This window comes from Paroedura picta, chromosome 6 (assembly GCF_049243985.1).
Source record: "Paroedura picta isolate Pp20150507F chromosome 6, Ppicta_v3.0, whole genome shotgun sequence".
Taxonomy (NCBI): domain Eukaryota; kingdom Metazoa; phylum Chordata; class Lepidosauria; order Squamata; family Gekkonidae; genus Paroedura; species Paroedura picta.
The window spans coordinates 84839593-84857006 of record NC_135374.1 but is presented as its reverse complement, the minus strand read 5'-3'; the positions used below and the strand labels follow the sequence as shown (position 1 = coordinate 84857006).

The following is a 17414-nucleotide window of genomic DNA, read 5'->3' as shown; positions in this document are numbered from 1 at the left end:
TCTACTCTCTTGCAAATGTTCTCAATCACTAATTCCTTATTTGGTCTTCACTGCCCAGAGAACTAGCAGATGCAATTAGTTAAATGCCCACTGCTTCAACAGCAGACTGTTCCATTGTTTAATCTCACTACATTATCAAAACCTGAACAGCTATAAACAAAGGAAGCTTAATGGGCATTTGGTGACCTCAACTTTTGACCTCAATACTGAGAACCTTTTATAATCACCCTATATTCTGTCACAATTTACACATCATATTCACTTGCATAGAGCACTCAAATAAAAAGGCGCCAGTTGTTAAAAATAATAGCATAGTATTTTTGCAGAGATCTAATAAACATAGGATCACTTGTGTGTTGCAATAAAAGATGCATCTATAAAAGCTCAAATGCAATAATCCAATGAAACAACAGAGGATTAAAAAAGAATTGCTTTCATCTGTTAGATATTTAATTATTTATTTAGGTGGCTGGGTACCAAACTTGCATTTCCTATGAGCATGCTATATAGAGCCAAGTTAAGAAGTCCCCAGTGATTCATTGATTGATTACTAATTTTATAATAGAGAAAAAAGGGTCTCAGTACTTTCTCTAGGTGAATAGTTGTTTTCTTTCAGGAAAGAAAAATATGCAAACTATAATGTTTGATCAGGTTAGAAATAGTAGATTATTCCCAACACCCATTAAGCACTCAACTTTGGGAAGCTCATATTCTGAAAATCTTGGCTGCCTTTAAGATGCTATTGGACTCCTATCTAGCAGAGAGAAAATGTTACGCCAATGATACCAAGCTATGGTACAACAATGAGGAATATGCTGTCACCCTGCAAAATGCCCCATTGTCAGGCAACCCATGTGCAAAACAAGGATATGGCCAGGGAACACTGTGTGAGGATGTAGCACCTTTGTGGAGGATACCATACTAGTAAGGATATAAGATGATAACGGCAGTGGTGATGTATGGTCTTAAACGTCTTTCCAGAAGAAGAAGAGTTGGTTCTTATGTGCTGCTTTTCTCTACTTAAAGGAGTCTCAAAGTGGCTTACATTCACCTTCCCTTTCCTCTCCCCACAACAGACACCATGTGGGGTAGGTGAGGCTGAAAGAGCCCTGATATTACTGCTCAGTCAGAACAGCTTTATCAGTGCTGTAGTGAGCCCAAGGTCACCCAACTGGCTGCATATGGAGGAGGAGCGAGGATTCAAACTCAGCTCACCAGATTAGAAGTTCGCACTCCCAACCACTACGCCAAGCCGGCTCTCCAGGATGGAGGTTGATATCAGAAGATATGTATGGTACATCCTCCACTATGGCTCCTGCATCCTCAAGATTCAGGGCTGCCTCTTTATGACAGTCTGCTTGATTTTTTTCCTGGCTACTCCTAGCTCTACAGAAGGGGTCCCCAACAATGCTACATTATGGTCTACTGACACCTTTCTAGTGCCTGCTAAGTATTTTTAGAAAATCTACCAAAGTACAGATATGTAGTAATACAGGTTAGTGGAATGACATGCAAATTCTATTTTTTAAAATGTAACCTGTTACTAACCTGTTAGTGGACCCGTTGTAGCAGTAATTTGGAAGGAAATCATAATTGAGCTCCCAGAAGACGTGAAGTGTGATTCTTCCATACGGTGCTGACACATTATGGTTGGCTTCTCTAAACATGGCATCGAAACTGTCCAAAGTCATATATCTGCTTAGAAGTTTGTGTGTCATCCTGTTAATTTCTACCAACCCATCCAATTCCTGGGAACAGTTTTTTAAGGAAAGAAAGAGAGGAAAAAGGAACAACATACAATAAGAATATTATGAAAGAAGATGTAAGGCTGCAAAAAAAATCATTTATACTGAATAAAAATTGACCAGGACTATCCATCTACAAAGCCTTCTGGGGAGAAAAAACACACACTTACTTAGGGCACCTTCTATCCCATCTTTCAGTTTATGTTTTCAAACAGCTATCCATGCCAACAAAATATGGCATAACTTTATTAACATGGTGCAAAGGAAATGTTATTAAGGAATTACAATAATTATTTAATATTTAAAGCATATTCCTAACAGCAGTTAATAGGCATGTTTTATTCCAGCAAATTATACTTTATCCATGTGCCACATCTACTTTAAGGGATCTGATTCACACACAGTGATACCGGATTCCAGTAATGTGGATTGAAGGCAAACCAGAACTCCTTAACTGAATATTACATATACAGGAAATGTTAATCTCATTCCCAGCTGTCCCTGATTCTTCAATCCCAACATGGCATCAAAATACAAAAAAATTAATACAGATTAGATTATGTACTACATGATAATTAAGCAGGTGTCCCATCACTTTGTCAAATTGCCTTTTGTGTGTGCTTTACTTGACATAAGGCAGAACTTAGGGGGTTTTCATATGCATGATTCAATCTGAATTTCCATTTTTGAATTTTTATTTTTATTTAGGTAACCTATCCTGATGTAATCCACCCTGAATCCATAGAAAGAGAGGGAAACAAATCCAAATATGAAATAATAAAAATATAAGAAGGGCAGGGGAGAGTGGTACTATGTTACATACACTTCCACCCATTTATTTATTACGACAGTATGAAATCAGTGGCCTAGAAGATACCAAACTTTGAATCAGTTCCTATCCTAATACAAATCTGTTAAAGCTTCTTAATACTCACAACAATAGAGGTCAGATCTTCACTCTCAAAGCGACTAATCGCAAGTTCCAATGATTTGTACATGGCTGCTGAAATTCGTTGAGTGATCAGGCGGTTCAGATCTATTGACCGGCCAAGAAGCTGCAGCACAACAAATTCCAACACATTTTAATCAATTTTATATGCATAATTTGGTATAAATTTACATGTTTCATGAAACTTTCCTCTGGATCAACCCCCCCCACTCCCATTCTCAGTCCTGTCCAGAGCTCAACTCTCTATGACTGAACATTTTACAAGATCTCAAAAAACTTTGTATAACCAGGATGTGCACTTGTATGTCTAAGGGTCACATACATTGTGAACATGTAGAGCTAACAGGGTAATTTTTTATACAAATTCATATGTAAAAGTTTATCCTATACGTTTTAAGAAGAGGGCCTGATGGGAAGTATGAAAGATTCTTACTGTGGTTAATCCTGCTATCCAAAAATGTCTGATTAAGACACTAAAACTCCCAATGCATCCTGTAAATTTAATCAAACTAACAGAACAACTGTTTCCAGGAGTTGACTGCATCTGACTGATACATTTCTTCCTGGAAAGTACTGGGCACTTGAAGAGGTTTTAAATTATGCATAATATGATATCAAAATTCTCATTTTAAAGAGAAATACTTTTGTTTTAGCATACATGTGTATTCAGGAACTATATGAATTAGAAACTTAATTGAAATAAAATCAAAACATTAAAAAATAATATATTTTTTAATGTTTTGATTTCAATTAAGTTTCTACCCCCCCACCAAACACACACACCTTAATATGTTTAAGTAAGAGCCTTTTCACAAGTTTTTAAAAATTCAAATATATAGTCTACTATTATGCCACAGAATTTCTGCAGCCAAGGTGATAGTTTAGCTATTAATATTATAAACAGCAAGCCTGGATCTCATGCATCTCATTTTAGTCATTATTAGAAAGTTCTTTAAGCAAACAGCACAAAGCAACCCACAAGAACCGAGGATAAGGAACATGCAATACAAAAATGGCTTTTTCTAACCTGCACATGCCTCTGCTTCAGCAGTGTTTCATATCGATTGGATGTTAACAAGGGAATCGTTGCTCCCTGATTCTTGCACTCAGATCTTAATCGTTTATCTAGAAGCAGGCTGTTGAAAAGGGAGAGCATTGACTGTCACACACAGTGAAGAAAGTGATATATGATAAAACTCAGTAACATGAATGAACAAATATTTTGAAATATTTTTGAGTATACTGACCTTCCTGCCATAACCTTGTAGTATCCAAATATCTGGTCTGCAAGCTTGTAGACAAACTGGTCAAAGCACAAGTTGACCTGAAAAAAGCAACATACAAAATGTTCAGCATTCAAAACACTCAGATGCATTTTCTTTACCAAACACACAGGCTGTAAAAATGCAATGTTCCTGGTCACTAACTCTGCATTCAGTCAGAAGAAATATTGTTCCAAAGACTCAGAAACTAAAGATGTCTGTGGAGGTAAAATGTGTCACGTCTTACAAGTTACGCTCAGGTTATCAGCCAGTGAACTTGGCATGTTCCACAGGGCCTGAAAAATTGAGCTCTTCTACCAAGTATTTAGTTGAGGTCAACTGAATCAACATCTACTGGTGCCCCAGAACCCCTCCTCCTAGACAAACATGCCCACCAAGCACATCTTAGGGCAATCCTGAACCAACCAACCTATCGGGTCACAGTTAACATGTAAATGTTGTTACCATTAGTTATTAGAATGTTATTGATACCACTACTGCCGTTGTTGTTATCATTTGATGTTATACTGATCTATATTGTACTTCTGTTCTTCCATGTTCTATGTAAACCACCCTGACCCACAAGGGGAGAATGGTATATAAATATAAGAAATAGAATAAATGTGTGAGCCAGCCCTGAGTGTCACTAACAGTTCACTCTCTTGAATCTTCGTCCTGACCTAACAACTGCAGTATATGTGCTGCCAATCAAAAGGACTCTCTCACCTCAGCCTCAATTTCATCATAAAGGAACTGCTTCTTGAACTTGGTGAGAGCATAATGAGCGCTATCATTATAAAGGTCCAAAGAATACAAAACATATCTAAACAAAGGGAAGAAAAGAACATGGTCAGAATCCTTCTATCACTGTCTTGATATACCATCACAACCTCTTAGAAATAAATCTTATCCTTTTGTCGCACACGGGTACAGGGAGACCATGATTACCACCTCCAAATGGTGTCAATAGTTGTTAGTTGTGAAGTCGTGTCCGACCCATGGCGACCTCATGGACAATGATCTTCCAGGACTTCCTGTCCTCTACCATTCCCCGGAGTCCATTTAAGTTCACACTAACTGCTTCAGTGACTCCATCCATCCACCTCATTCTCTGTCGTCCCTTCTTCTTTTGCCCTCAATCGCTCCAAGCATTAGGCTCTTCTCCAGGGAGTCCTTCCTTCTCATGAGGTGGCCAAAGTATTTCAGTTTCATCTTCAGGATCTGGCCTTCTAAGGAGCAGTCAGGGCTGATCTCCTCTAGGACTGACCAGCTTTTCGCCTTGAAGTCCAAGGGACCCGAAAGAGGCTTCTCCAGCACCAGAGTTCAAAAGTGACAATAGATAGTTATGCAAATCTGGAGTTGTGTCATATCCTAGAAAGGGAAGTGAGTTTCTTCCACTCAACCAGGCCTTCGTTCTGCAAAGTACCACTAGTAAGAGGAAAGGGTGCTCCACTGTGATATTAAACATGTGGCCACATGATATAACCAGAGCTACAGTGGTACAGCTTAAGTGGCACACAGGATGACCAGATGCTGTACCTAAGAATAAGTTAGCGGGTCACATTAGGAGACCCACTTAGACATCCTTCTAGTATTTTAAGCTCTTAAGCAATCAACTCTTAAGCCCTCCTGAAAAAATTTGGAAGTTCCAGGGTGGAACTATTCATGGAAATGTAGCAAAAAAGCTTCCAGTTCTCAAACTGAAAAAGATGGAGGGATGAGTTATAAAGCTGAACTTTATCCATAAGTAAAAATCATGAAAGATCTCTAAGAACAAAGGCTAGTTTATGCCCTGAGAATAAACCTCTGAGGGAGATGTGCTTGGGAGGCCCCAAGTATAACTATACAATTTGCCTCCTCCATAAAATGATTCTTCAGAAACAGGCAAGTTGAAAAAAGATAGTTTAAGCATAAAAAGAGAAGGTCACAAACTCCAGGGGCCCATCTCTCCCTGAACTATCATTTCTTACCTGCCTCATCCTTTCACTTTAAAAGGAATACCTTTCCTCCTTATTTCATTTTTTTCAAATCATCACTTTAAACCTTTAATTTTGCTTTTATTAGAGCATTCCACATCTAACAGAGGAACAGAACTTCAGAAAACTTACTCCATCATCGATGCTTCCTTGGTTTCCAAAATGTGGTCAGTCAGAATCCAGGGCATAGACATTTCAATGGGGAACTGGATTCTTCTCCCCATTGTCAATTCCAGGAAGAATTCTCTGAACCATAACTGTGATAAGTCACAGCACTGCTGCAGGGTTTCTAGATGCAGGAGAAGGGATATTGCATGAGTTTCCATAGAAAGACAGACAGTATAAAAAGTATTACTGCTATTCTAATGGAGAGAAGTTATAAATCCAAATGAGGATGACCTAGAGTTAAAAGAATACTGCATGAAATGAAAATAGAAACCAATGATCAAGTGGGAAAACCAGGGCATTACTACAGCTAAGATTTTTAAAAACATACACATAAATGGTTTACTACTGAAAACACTACTTGTACTTCCAATTCAGTGGTTTAGCAATACACATACTAGTTACCAAAGGCTCTCCCAACTTATGTTGAAAATAGCTGAGCTTTTAGTCTTTGATGTATGGCAAGGGAAGAGATGGGAACATTCTGTAGCAACCATGCTCACCATTCCATGCAACCAATGGGATTGATTTATCCCCTGTGGTATGCAGTGGTTAGAAAGGTGTTGAATGAGAAAGACAATTCTTATAAGAAAGGAAAGGCAAGCTTGGCAGATTAGGGGCTCTCCCCAAAAAACTGTTCTCAGGACATCATCTCATCTTGCCCATCACAGGAGAAGTATTTTCAGTAGGCCAGACAGATCATTGGTTCCCATACCTTTTGTTGAGACAATCTATCAAGAACACCTTTTCAGCCCTCTTAGGATTCCTCTTTCCAGCCTTGCCAATTATATGTAAACAAGATTCTAAATCATACAGTCTAAGGAATGCTAAATGAGATTGGTAAGTCTGAAAAATGGTAGATTCTGCAACATTTTGTATGCTGCAGTCTTTTAGCAAGGCTGGGTACCAAGTCAAGTACAGTGACCTATCTGTTTTGTGTACATGATAAGCCATGATTTGCTGGAGTTTCTACTGCAGCAGGTCATCTGCTGTGTTAAGAGACCCATCCAGGCACAGTCCAACTCTGCTAACACAAGCACCAGCACTGTCTCACCTCTAGGATACTAGGGAGTCCCAATTCACAGTTTGGAAAGAACCAAAACAAGGACATTAGTTGTTAATGAAAAACAGAACGCTGCACAAAAAAGGAACTAGCAGGTATTCTCCCACTCAGAGAGGAGAGTTCCATTAGCAGATATTAGCCAGGTAACACAAAATGGTGCTACAGGACTAGATGCACATGCTTCCCACTATAGCCAGTGTAAGAGAGAATGGAAACCCAAGCATTTTACTCAACACAAGGTGTTTGATTTCTGCCCTACATTTTCTTTTTAAATCTTAGCAGACATTTTTGCCTTTATAAAAATAGGAGCAGCACTGGAGATTCTAGTAACTCTGAAATTTTAGAAAGAAAGGAGGGAAAGTTCCCCATGCCAACTGGAAAATATATAAAGCATTAAATGCTCAGTTGGCAGACTTTCAACATAAGCAGAGCCCTGCTGGATCAGACCAAGGGTCTGTGTAGACCAATATCTTGTTCCTGACAATAGCCAGTCAGATATCAGGCTGCTTTGTTCTGACAGGCCAACATTTTAAATCAAGTACAATGCACAAGAATTGGAAACATTTTCCCAGGTCATGTTAGAAGCGTTAGGACATGCTGAAGCTAGACACTAATCATCTACAAATCTTACCACTGAAATTTATCAAATGAGTGTAGAAGAAAGACTCTCGATGGAATTTTTCTATGTCCAATATGGTGGGCCCCTCAAGGCTACTTCTCAAAGTTTTCTTGGAGCCACTTTTGTCAGCAATGAGGGACTCTAACATGGTTCTCACCATGTAAAGCTGCGTTATTAAACAGAACATTCGTGACAAAGGGAAAAACACATGGCACATTAGTTGAACATCACTAAAACAGGCTTTCAAAGAAAGACTGCTCCACTGCAAACTGCAACCAGATAAGGAAGTTTGGAGGTTATGAATCCCAGGGAGACAGGACTAAATAAAAGCACCACAGTTTGAAGAACAACAGTTCATTTCAACCACTTTACTTAAAAATAATAAGTAATGCCTTACCACCAAAATTTAAAAGAGGGGGATAGATGTAGGACTGCCTCAGAAACGTGTTTATCACATGCAATAACTTTTCCATTCCCAGAGATCTGAGCTGCTTCAACAGCTCAGCAGAGTTTAAGGACTCTGTCATAGAGCGAACCATGAAGAGCTAAAACCAACAGAGAAGGAAGAGGCAAGAGGGAGAGAATCTGTTAATAAAAAACACAAGGGTAAATAAGAAAAGGAGAAGAACACAAAACCAGAGAAAATATCTATTAGTATGTTAAGACAGAAGCAGCAAGACAGTAAAGACAACTGCAAGAGATTTGATTCACATATAACAAACTCAGATTCTTTTATTTTGTTTCTTCATCTTGTTAGGGCTCAGAAGGCTGCCTGTAAGTGAACAGCAGCATTCAGACATCACAACGAGCTGCAATTAAACTCCGATCGCCCATGAACACAGCTGGTTGCTGTGTCCGCACCACTGGCTCCTCCCACGTCCCTTTAGGCAGAGAGCTTGATACAAAACTTCTCAATCTGATCACGCTCCAATTCACTGTAGCATCCAAAAGCTGACATTTCAGTGAACTGAATTTTGTTTACCCCACACAAGGCAGGATTCTAAACTGGAAATCAATTGAAATTTAGCAGGACAAACTGACTGCAGTAAAACCTCAGTTCACTGAGGTGCTTGCACAGAGACATCATAGTGAGCTGGAATTTGATTGTGCCAAGAAATTTGGCATCAATCTCCCCACACAAGGGAGGAGTAATTGGTGCACATGAGAATAGCAACCAGCTGTCTTTGTGCAAGACTGGAGTTCAATTGTTGCTCACTGTGACATCTGAATGCAGCCAATTCCATTTGAGCTCAGCATAACCTCAGGTCACTGGTAAAAACCACCCGAAACTTGCAAAAAAACCCTCTTGCAAAATTCCATGAGAGTTTGTTCTGAATTTTTTTCAGAGGAACCACCAAAGCAGAAGTGTATGAAACTGTGGCTCACAGTGGAATTGTTTCAAGAGTGCCATTTGAAAGGGTCTCATCATTTGAAATGAATAGGTTATAAGTCCCAGAATAAAGAACTGAAGAAACAAAAAACAAACAAAACCAGAGAGCAAACCAATGCTACTTCTGGTGAAAAGTGGAATAAAGCCCAAGAGTCCAGAGAGTGAGGTCAGGTGCCCTCAGGGATTTCTGTGCACTGAACAGGATTACATTTCCTTCAAACAGCAGCAAATCTCCCCTGCCAAAAACCACAAACAGCTTCTGAAGCTTTGAAAAAGGGGAAATGTTGTTGTGGGTCATGGAAGGTTAAAGCTCAAGACTAAATGCAAAGCGTTCATGGTGATAGTCACATAGTTGATTTTTTTAGACTCAATTTGAAACTTGTTATATTATTTTCATTTAACTTAAAGAAGTTTTTCTCTGTTGGTGTGATTTTAAGATCTAAACAAATTATTTTAACAGACATGACAATTATTATAAAGGTATCTCCTGTGCAAGCACCGAGTCATGTCTGACCCTTGGGGTGACGCCCTCTAGCGTTTTCATGGCAGACTCAATACGGGGTGGTTTGCCATTTTCTTCCCCAGTCATTACTGTTTTACCCCCCCCCCCCCGCAAGCTGGGTACTCATTTTACCAACCTCGGAAGGATGGAAGGCTGAGTCAGCCTTGAGCCGGCTGCTGGGATCGAACTCCCAGCCTCATGGTCAGAGCTTCAGACAGCATGTCCACTGCCTTACCACCCTGCGCCACAAGAGCCTCTGACAATTATTATAGAGGTATCCTAATACTGGCAAACATACTAATCAATTGTCAAATCAAGCCTTTGGCTGGGATCTTGCCTAGAATTTCCAGGGGCACGAGAGTTGATGTTCACCAATTCTCCTCTTCCACAGCAGCCTAAAATAACCTCCAAAATGCTGCCTCCATAATGCTGACCTCCAGGATCAATTTTTTTAAAGTGGGTGAGTGATGGATCAAAGGTTTTCCACTATAGGGAGGACTGACAAAAATAGTGCGCAGCCTAGGTGGGAGCAAAGTCCATAAATCTACAACTTCACATCCCTTCTCTAAAATGGTAAATGCAGACTTTAAGTGGTAGATCTGACATCTTAATACAGTGAGAGCTTTGTTATTGGGCATCCAGGAAGAAGCAGGGTTCCTAGTGAACCAAAAGGGGCCTAATGCTCAAGCTGACTTGCTGTACTCAGTCTCCTACACGGATGACTCTGCAGTGACCATCTCTCACCCCAGGGGGTATGCCACGGCAACAGCTGTCATGCCTGAAAGGGCCTCACTCTAAAACATGGAGCCATCTTACACAGCAGGTAGACAAGAGGGCCAGCTGCCTGACAGCCCTTTGGCATAGCTGGTTGTCGACCACTCAAGGCAGGTTGAGGGGAAAGGAGACACTGAGGATGCTATCAGGTGGAAGAGCCATCTGTCAGAAGTTCAGCAATGGCTGGAAACATCAAGATGGCTGGCTGGTGAGACAAAAGCAGGGTGCACACATGCCCAAAGAAACAGGGGTAGCAGGTCTGAGGGAGATGTTTGCCCTCAGGACAATGCCAGTTAACTGAGCATTATGGATGATGAAGTGCCATGTAACAAAGTTTTTACTGTATGGATATAAGTTCCTGTAAAATAGTTTCACAAGTAAAAAAAAAGTAGGGATGGTAACAGAAAAACCTACCACAACAAATGACATAAATGAATCAGAAATATAGGTAAACAAAACACTCTAAGAGACAGCTGGAACGGAGGCGTTCCAGTGGAAGCAGCACATGTGAAAAAAATAATCAGTGCAGAAAATTAAAGTGACAGTACCCCTACAAGATTTTTGACTAATCCAGATTTACACAGGATTTGCGACACTAATCTTTTTAAAATGGGTTCGTTCTGAAATAATTCCTGTGTCAGTCAGTGACACACATACCAGAATAAGCATCTAGAGATTTACCTGGGTGCTGGAGGGCCCCACTGCTCGCCTGGGGACTTTGACATCAAATCCGCTTTTGGGATCTTTCTCTCCCCTCAATGCTGGATCGTTAAATGGCTCATGCCCACCTTCCCAGTCACAAACTGTCTTCCTGATGGCCTGGAGAACACTAGCCATGATCCAAAATGCAGGTGTTAGTTTCTGAGCTCTTTCTTCACAGGTATAGCCATGCTGAACATAAATGGTGAACAAACATGCTTCCCAGGAGCATTCCAACAATGCTTAAAGAAATCGCTGGGAGAATGCATTTAGTTTTCAATCTACGTATTAGGTAATCCAAAGAGTTCAAACATCCCAAACTTCTAAGCCTGGGAGCTTCACATTTTATTTCATTAGAAAGCAGCAGATTATGCTGTCAACAACTCTGACCAATACTGATGCTAGCTTTGAGAATACAAATCTGTCTGGGTACATACTGCAATGCAACAACCTAAAAGACAATAACTGTAGAAAATTTCAATTCTGAGAGGAGAACTTCCAATAGGCACAAAATAAGAACAAAAAAATAGCAAAACCCTATGGTGCATTAATGCAAAGCACCATTTCCTTTCTTTCTCTCACCATCCCTGTAAGTCCTAGAAAATTCCAAGTACAGGTTGGATCCACTATACTGCAGGGCCCAGTATCCAGCTAACTCAAGTTCACAGCCCAAGCAGGTACAGTGGCTCTTTTTTTGAGGAACAATATACATAACCTTGAAGCTGGAAATGGGAACATCACCTTTAACAAATTGCCTTTGAGAGCCTTGCACCACTGGTGGGCCATATATAGTATACTAAATCCATGCATATCTTAGATTGCCCAGACTCTACTGCCTGCACTGCTGTGGAGAATGTAGATGAAGCGGGATTTCTGAATTCCACGCAAAGATTATTTCCAGGATTCATTTTGGAGAAGCCATGATGGTTATGTTGAATTTTAACAAGTACGCGTTACAAAAATGCCCTTGTGGCTTCTCTAACCATTTACTATATGTCTGAAAAGGAAAAACAAAAACACTGAATGACATGAGTTGTCAGCTACCACCTTTGGATGACATTCTTCTTCTTTTTGATCGCTTGTCTTAAGGGTTCTCTAAGTGTAATTTGAGCGAAATCCTGGAGAGCAGCATAGATAGTATGACGAATGGCGTGATTGAAGACACTTTCCATCCTGCCCATCAACACCTGAAGACCTTTGATCATTGCAATAACCTGTGTGGGTAAATGGAATTATTATTTTGTATATAATAAAATTAAGGCAAATCATGGTGGAAGGGGGGAAGCAGGGCAAAGGAAAGAGAATCTGAGCTTCTGCAGAAGATATATTCTTCCTCTTACCTCAACAAGAGCAAATTTTTCTTCACTGGTGTAATTGTATCTTGTTGCTCTTTCATACTCTTCTGCATTGTCTGGACAATCTTTGTTGGAGTATTTGTCAGTTGGATGCACTAATTTCCATGAATACTGCAAAGGACAGAAACAATTCAATGGTAGCACAGAGTAAATGGAATCATGCTGAAAAAAATTAGGACTTCCTGTACATCAATCTGGACAAGAGCCCTTTTTTTGTGCCCCAATTTTGTAGAATGGCCTGCCTGAGATCAAAATGGCACCATTTATGATTATTTTATAAAATAAAAAGAGATATAAAAGCAAGTTTTGTTTCAGACTGAAGATCAATGAAGTGAGGCTGCTGCCTGAGGTAAGGACTGTTACTTAGATGTGTTTGACCTGGTTTGCCAGAATTCTTACTGTTCACTGTTTACCCCTAATGCTAACAATTTGAACCTGTGCATTAATGTCTGCTGGCACATCCTTTGCAAGCTCTTTTGGGCCACTCAGGGAACAGGCAGGGTATAAATATTTTAAAACATAATAAATAAATAGATCACAAAACACTTGACTCCAGTCTCTCTAGATGTCTACATCATCTGTCCTCCCACGTACCACTTCCATAACATGAGCACTCCACTGAGACAAAAGTTGTAGGCCTTGGAGAGAAAGATCAAAGAGTTTTCGATATTCTGCATCTGTTTTTTGAGCTTCCTGGCGGCCTGATCCTGTCACCACCTGAAACAAAAACATGGCTGTTAAAACACATAAGTTTAATTAAAACATTCTAAGTATTTGTTCCACAGTGTAAGCACCTAGCTTTTTCAGCTTCGAAAAGAATGCCAAAGACTGAGACGGCCAAATTTCCACACCATCACAGTGGTAAAACAATTTCTGGCTAATCCAGCAGAGTCTAGGTATAGTCCTACCTAGAAATTACATACATTTACCTCATACCTCCTTGACAATGTTTGCATGGCAAGGAACAGTATAATTTGCCCTGCCTACCAGATTCCTTCAGAAATGCATTACATGGAAGTATACTGCTATGGTCTTCTACAGACTGAATTTTAATTTATGATGAATAAGCATCTATATCTGTTTGGTGTCTTTTCTATTTTCCCAAGCAACGCTAGTTGTTAAGCTATTTAGTCATTGAAATCCTATTCCTTTCTAGGTAGGGTTGCCTGCACTGGGCTGGGAAATTCCTGGGGACTTTGGGGGTGGATCTGGGAGTGGGTGGAATTTGGGGCAGGGAGGGACCTCGGTGGAGTATTATTCTACAGCAACAGTTCTCAACCGCTTGGCCAGGACGACCCTGGTGGTGGCGGTGGCGGGGTCGGTGTGTGCACATGCGCACAGGCACACAACAGTCAGGGCAATGTGGAAACAGCCATTGCGATGGCTCATCTGTCGCCAGCCACTACTGCCTGCTGCCATCACCTTCCCCTGCAGGTACAGGCCGGGCCCAGCTAGGGAAGCCCCTTCCCCCCCAGAGAAGGCCGGGGCGGGCCCGGCCTGTACCTTCAGGGGAAGGTGATGGCAGCAGGCAGTAGTGGCTGGTGGGCAGAAGTGGCAGCAGACAATGGCAGCAGGTGGCAGGCACACAACAGCTGGGGCAGCATGGAGGCAGCCATTGCCATGGCTCCTCCGCCGCCAGCCCCTTGCCGCTGCTGCTTGCTGCCTGGTACAGTTTCCCGCTGCCGCTGCCGCCCACTGTCCACCGCTTGCCACCACAGCGCCAACAACCTGGGGACCCTGCAGAAGGGGTAACACAACCCTAAATGGGGTTGCGACCCCAAGGTTGAACACCACTGTGCTACAGAGTCCATTCTCCAAAGCAGCCATTTTCTCCAGAGGAACTGATTTCTTTTGTCTGGAGATAAACTATAATTCCAGGGAATCCCAAAGTCCCCCCTAGTGACTGGCATCTCTATTTCTAGGATAGGGAGGAAAAGAATGGGCTGATGTAAGAGAAATACACTCATTTTATGTACAGAAATACTCTTCTTCTTGCTTCACATATTCCAGAGCTCAGCCTTACCCTGAAAAAATGTATTTAGAAAGTTAAATCAGTGCATATAATCTTGTCTCTTGCTTTGCTAGTCTAATTATTCAGGCAAATGAACAAATTTTGGCCTAGATTTTTTAAAATTAGCCTATCATTTTAAAAATGTCCTACATTAAAAAGCCAGATTTGTTAAAAACCTGAATAAGCAGCACTTAATTTCAGCACTAAAGATGTGAACATTCTACTTGATATCACATTCGTGTAACAACTTCTCCCTCAAGAAACAGAGGTCCATGTCTGGTTCTTCTTTCCAACATAAGAGTTTGTCTGCGCACTGCCTCAACTCACACACCTCACTATTGCTGTAACGGGCCAGTTCTGAAATAAATCGCATGTGATCTTCTCTGATCTGGATCATCTGTTCACAGATGTTATACTGGGGACTACTGCTGGAAGATGTGCATGTCCATCTATAACAAGAGAGGGGGGAGAAAAAAGTGTGACATCTTTCTTTATGCAAAAACCACCATTCATGACTATAAGCTCTCTCCCAACTCTTCAAATATCCACACCTTTCGACCAGACAGCAGGTGCCCAGCATTCACAGTGAACGAATTTCTCCTAGACTCACATTAAACCCCAGATTTCTATAAAGCAGCAAATGAGATGTCAGAGCTGCTGCTGCTCCTTTCTCCTGTAACATTTTCTAAACTATATGGTGTTGGCCCAACAAATGGCCTTCAAGTATCTTGCTTCAAGTATATGAAAGCGAAGGCAGTGTGCAACTGACCGTATGCCAAGATGGCAGGTAACAAGATGTCTTATGGAAGAGCAGGGTGTAAATATAACCAGTATTTTAGAGGCTGAAGTAATGAAGGATGTTGAGAGTTCTTACTGCAACTTTCCTGTCCTCACAAGGAGCAACCAGTGACGTAAAGGGAGCGACTGACAACATGATGCTGGGATGCCTATGTATGAATTTACGAGACATCACCAGGGCAGAGGAGAGGAAGGGATATGAGGGTGGTACTTTCAACAGTAGCCACATGAATACTTATTATGTCGCCATTCAGCGTAAGTTCCTTAATTTACAATCCTTATCACCAGGCATGAATCATGTAGCCTCTCAAAAGTACAAAAATACAAACACTGCATGAAAAAAGCTTGAAGGTTTGGGGGGGGGGGGATGACAGGAAGGAGAAATTGTATTTCTGCCCATCCTATAACATGCAGCATTTTCCAGACAATGTGTTGTGTCACAGCATTGCAAACAAATAAAAAGAAGATAGATTATATTTTTGCTCTAATGCAGTACATGAACACAGATCGCTACAGACAGCAGGACTTCCCGTCTTGAAAAAAATCCTAGGTTTTCCAAAAGCCTGTTACATGTTTAAGAGAGGAGGGGGCTTCCTAAGCACATGTAGTAGAAAGCACATTCCGTGAATCTCAGTGGTCCTTAACTCTAGGTAAAAACAAATAATAGGGCTGCAAAAAATCAGTCCAAAAGGCACATTTTCTAAATGGAGTTACTGGCACCAATACATGCTTATTTCTACACTTTGCTCTCATTTAGTCAGTGCAACACACAGTTGCCAAGATCCATCGTAAAAGCATTATAACACATCCACACACATCCACACCCACCTTAATTTTTTTGTTTGTTTAAAGAACGTACAGAAAGGATGAAGAATTGTTCCCCTGCCATTGCCAAAAGCAAACTGGCCTCTCTTTTTACTTCTCAATCTTACCGGGATTTGTTCTCTTCATAGTGGGCACTAGTCTTAATGTATCTTGCCAGTTCAATCTGCATGTCACCAAACAGGGGAACTACCTGCAACTGCTGCACTCAAGAAAGAAAACAACATTAAGCAAATAGAAAGGTTAAGTACAGTCTATCACAAATTTAACATATAGAACTTCTCATTACAAACCTTAAAAAACTTGTCTATCTTGGTCAAATTTATCCTTTTTTTGGCATCCAGCTTATAGATGTTACTGACACTGCCATCCATCAGGTATAAGCCGAAGCCCATTACCTGGAAAAAGGGGAAATCATACATTGCAAGTCAATCTAGGTGTTAAGAGAAGAGCATAAAATGGTTTAATTTACTCAAATCCATAAGGTTTTCAACACAGAAAATAACTACATAGCCTTCATAAACAGGATTTCATGAACACTTAATTCTATCTGATAATATACAATGTAACTTGATTCTATTACATCTATGTTGGCAGAAACTGATGCACATAAGTACACCCATAAGTCCTAAGAAAGTCTGAAATTTTGTTTTCAAGACCAATTTTAAACCAAGAGACCACTCCCTCCTACACACAATACTTCCAGGTATGCTCATTGTGAGGAAAGAATGGTATCATCCACACAGACACAGCACTGGTATATATCTTCAAGCCCTCTACCAGAGATGTCCCCGGCTGGATTTGCAATATCAAGATTGCTTGGCCTCTTCACACCTGAGTGTTATTGGGGCCAGCTGGTTGCCTCACTAGATCTTGTCAATTGCCCCAGCTCTGGCACATCAAAACATTTATTTACTAGTTATAAATGGGAAAGGTTTCTTGTGGGGGCAGCCTCATTGCGAGTCCTGACATACATCCATCCGCAAGGGTTATGCCGGAACACACGGGTGAAGTATTTAGACCTGCCTGGACGACACTTGACTCCCAGCTGCAGAGGGAGGTGGGATTTAGTTAGGGTTCTTTCCTTTAATCTCTGTCACACAATCTATTTGTATCATTACTCTGGCCTGCTGTAGCTTTAAAATATCTTTTAATACATTTTTTTATAGATGTTTGGCTCTGGTGTGTTTTACTGGGTCTCTGTGACTTGCGGGACCCACGGAGGGGTAAGCCTGAGTCCGGCATGCCCTGTGAGTGGTGCAGGAGGGAGACCCCTAAATCTCC

At 40.9% G+C, this 17414-nt stretch overlaps 1 protein-coding gene across 2 annotated transcripts in view; it reads right to left on the bottom strand.

Annotated features, from left to right (window-relative positions):
• The window catches only part of CYFIP1 (cytoplasmic FMR1 interacting protein 1), a 68062-nt gene that overhangs the window by 33035 nt on the left and 17613 nt on the right, over positions 1-17414 (bottom strand). The window contains exons 9-22 of one of the 2 annotated variants that reach the window (XM_077343393.1): positions 16424-16528; positions 16241-16332; positions 14842-14959; positions 13094-13216; positions 12485-12610; positions 12192-12358; positions 11127-11274; positions 8177-8324; positions 6065-6221; positions 4683-4779; positions 3942-4018; positions 3722-3830; positions 2681-2800; positions 1549-1748 (exon numbers count right to left, since the gene is read on the bottom strand). In XM_077343393.1, coding sequence (XP_077199508.1) covers positions 1549-1748; positions 2681-2800; positions 3722-3830; positions 3942-4018; positions 4683-4779; positions 6065-6221; positions 8177-8324; positions 11127-11274; positions 12192-12358; positions 12485-12610; positions 13094-13216; positions 14842-14959; positions 16241-16332; positions 16424-16528 — 1787 coding nt within the window. Of the gene's footprint in view, positions 1-1548; positions 1749-2680; positions 2801-3721; positions 3831-3941; positions 4019-4682; positions 4780-6064; positions 6222-7791; positions 7946-8176; positions 8325-11126; positions 11275-12191; positions 12359-12484; positions 12611-13093; positions 13217-14841; positions 14960-16240; positions 16333-16423; positions 16529-17414 lie in introns of both variants that reach the window. The other variant, XM_077343392.1, reaches the window with a different exon arrangement.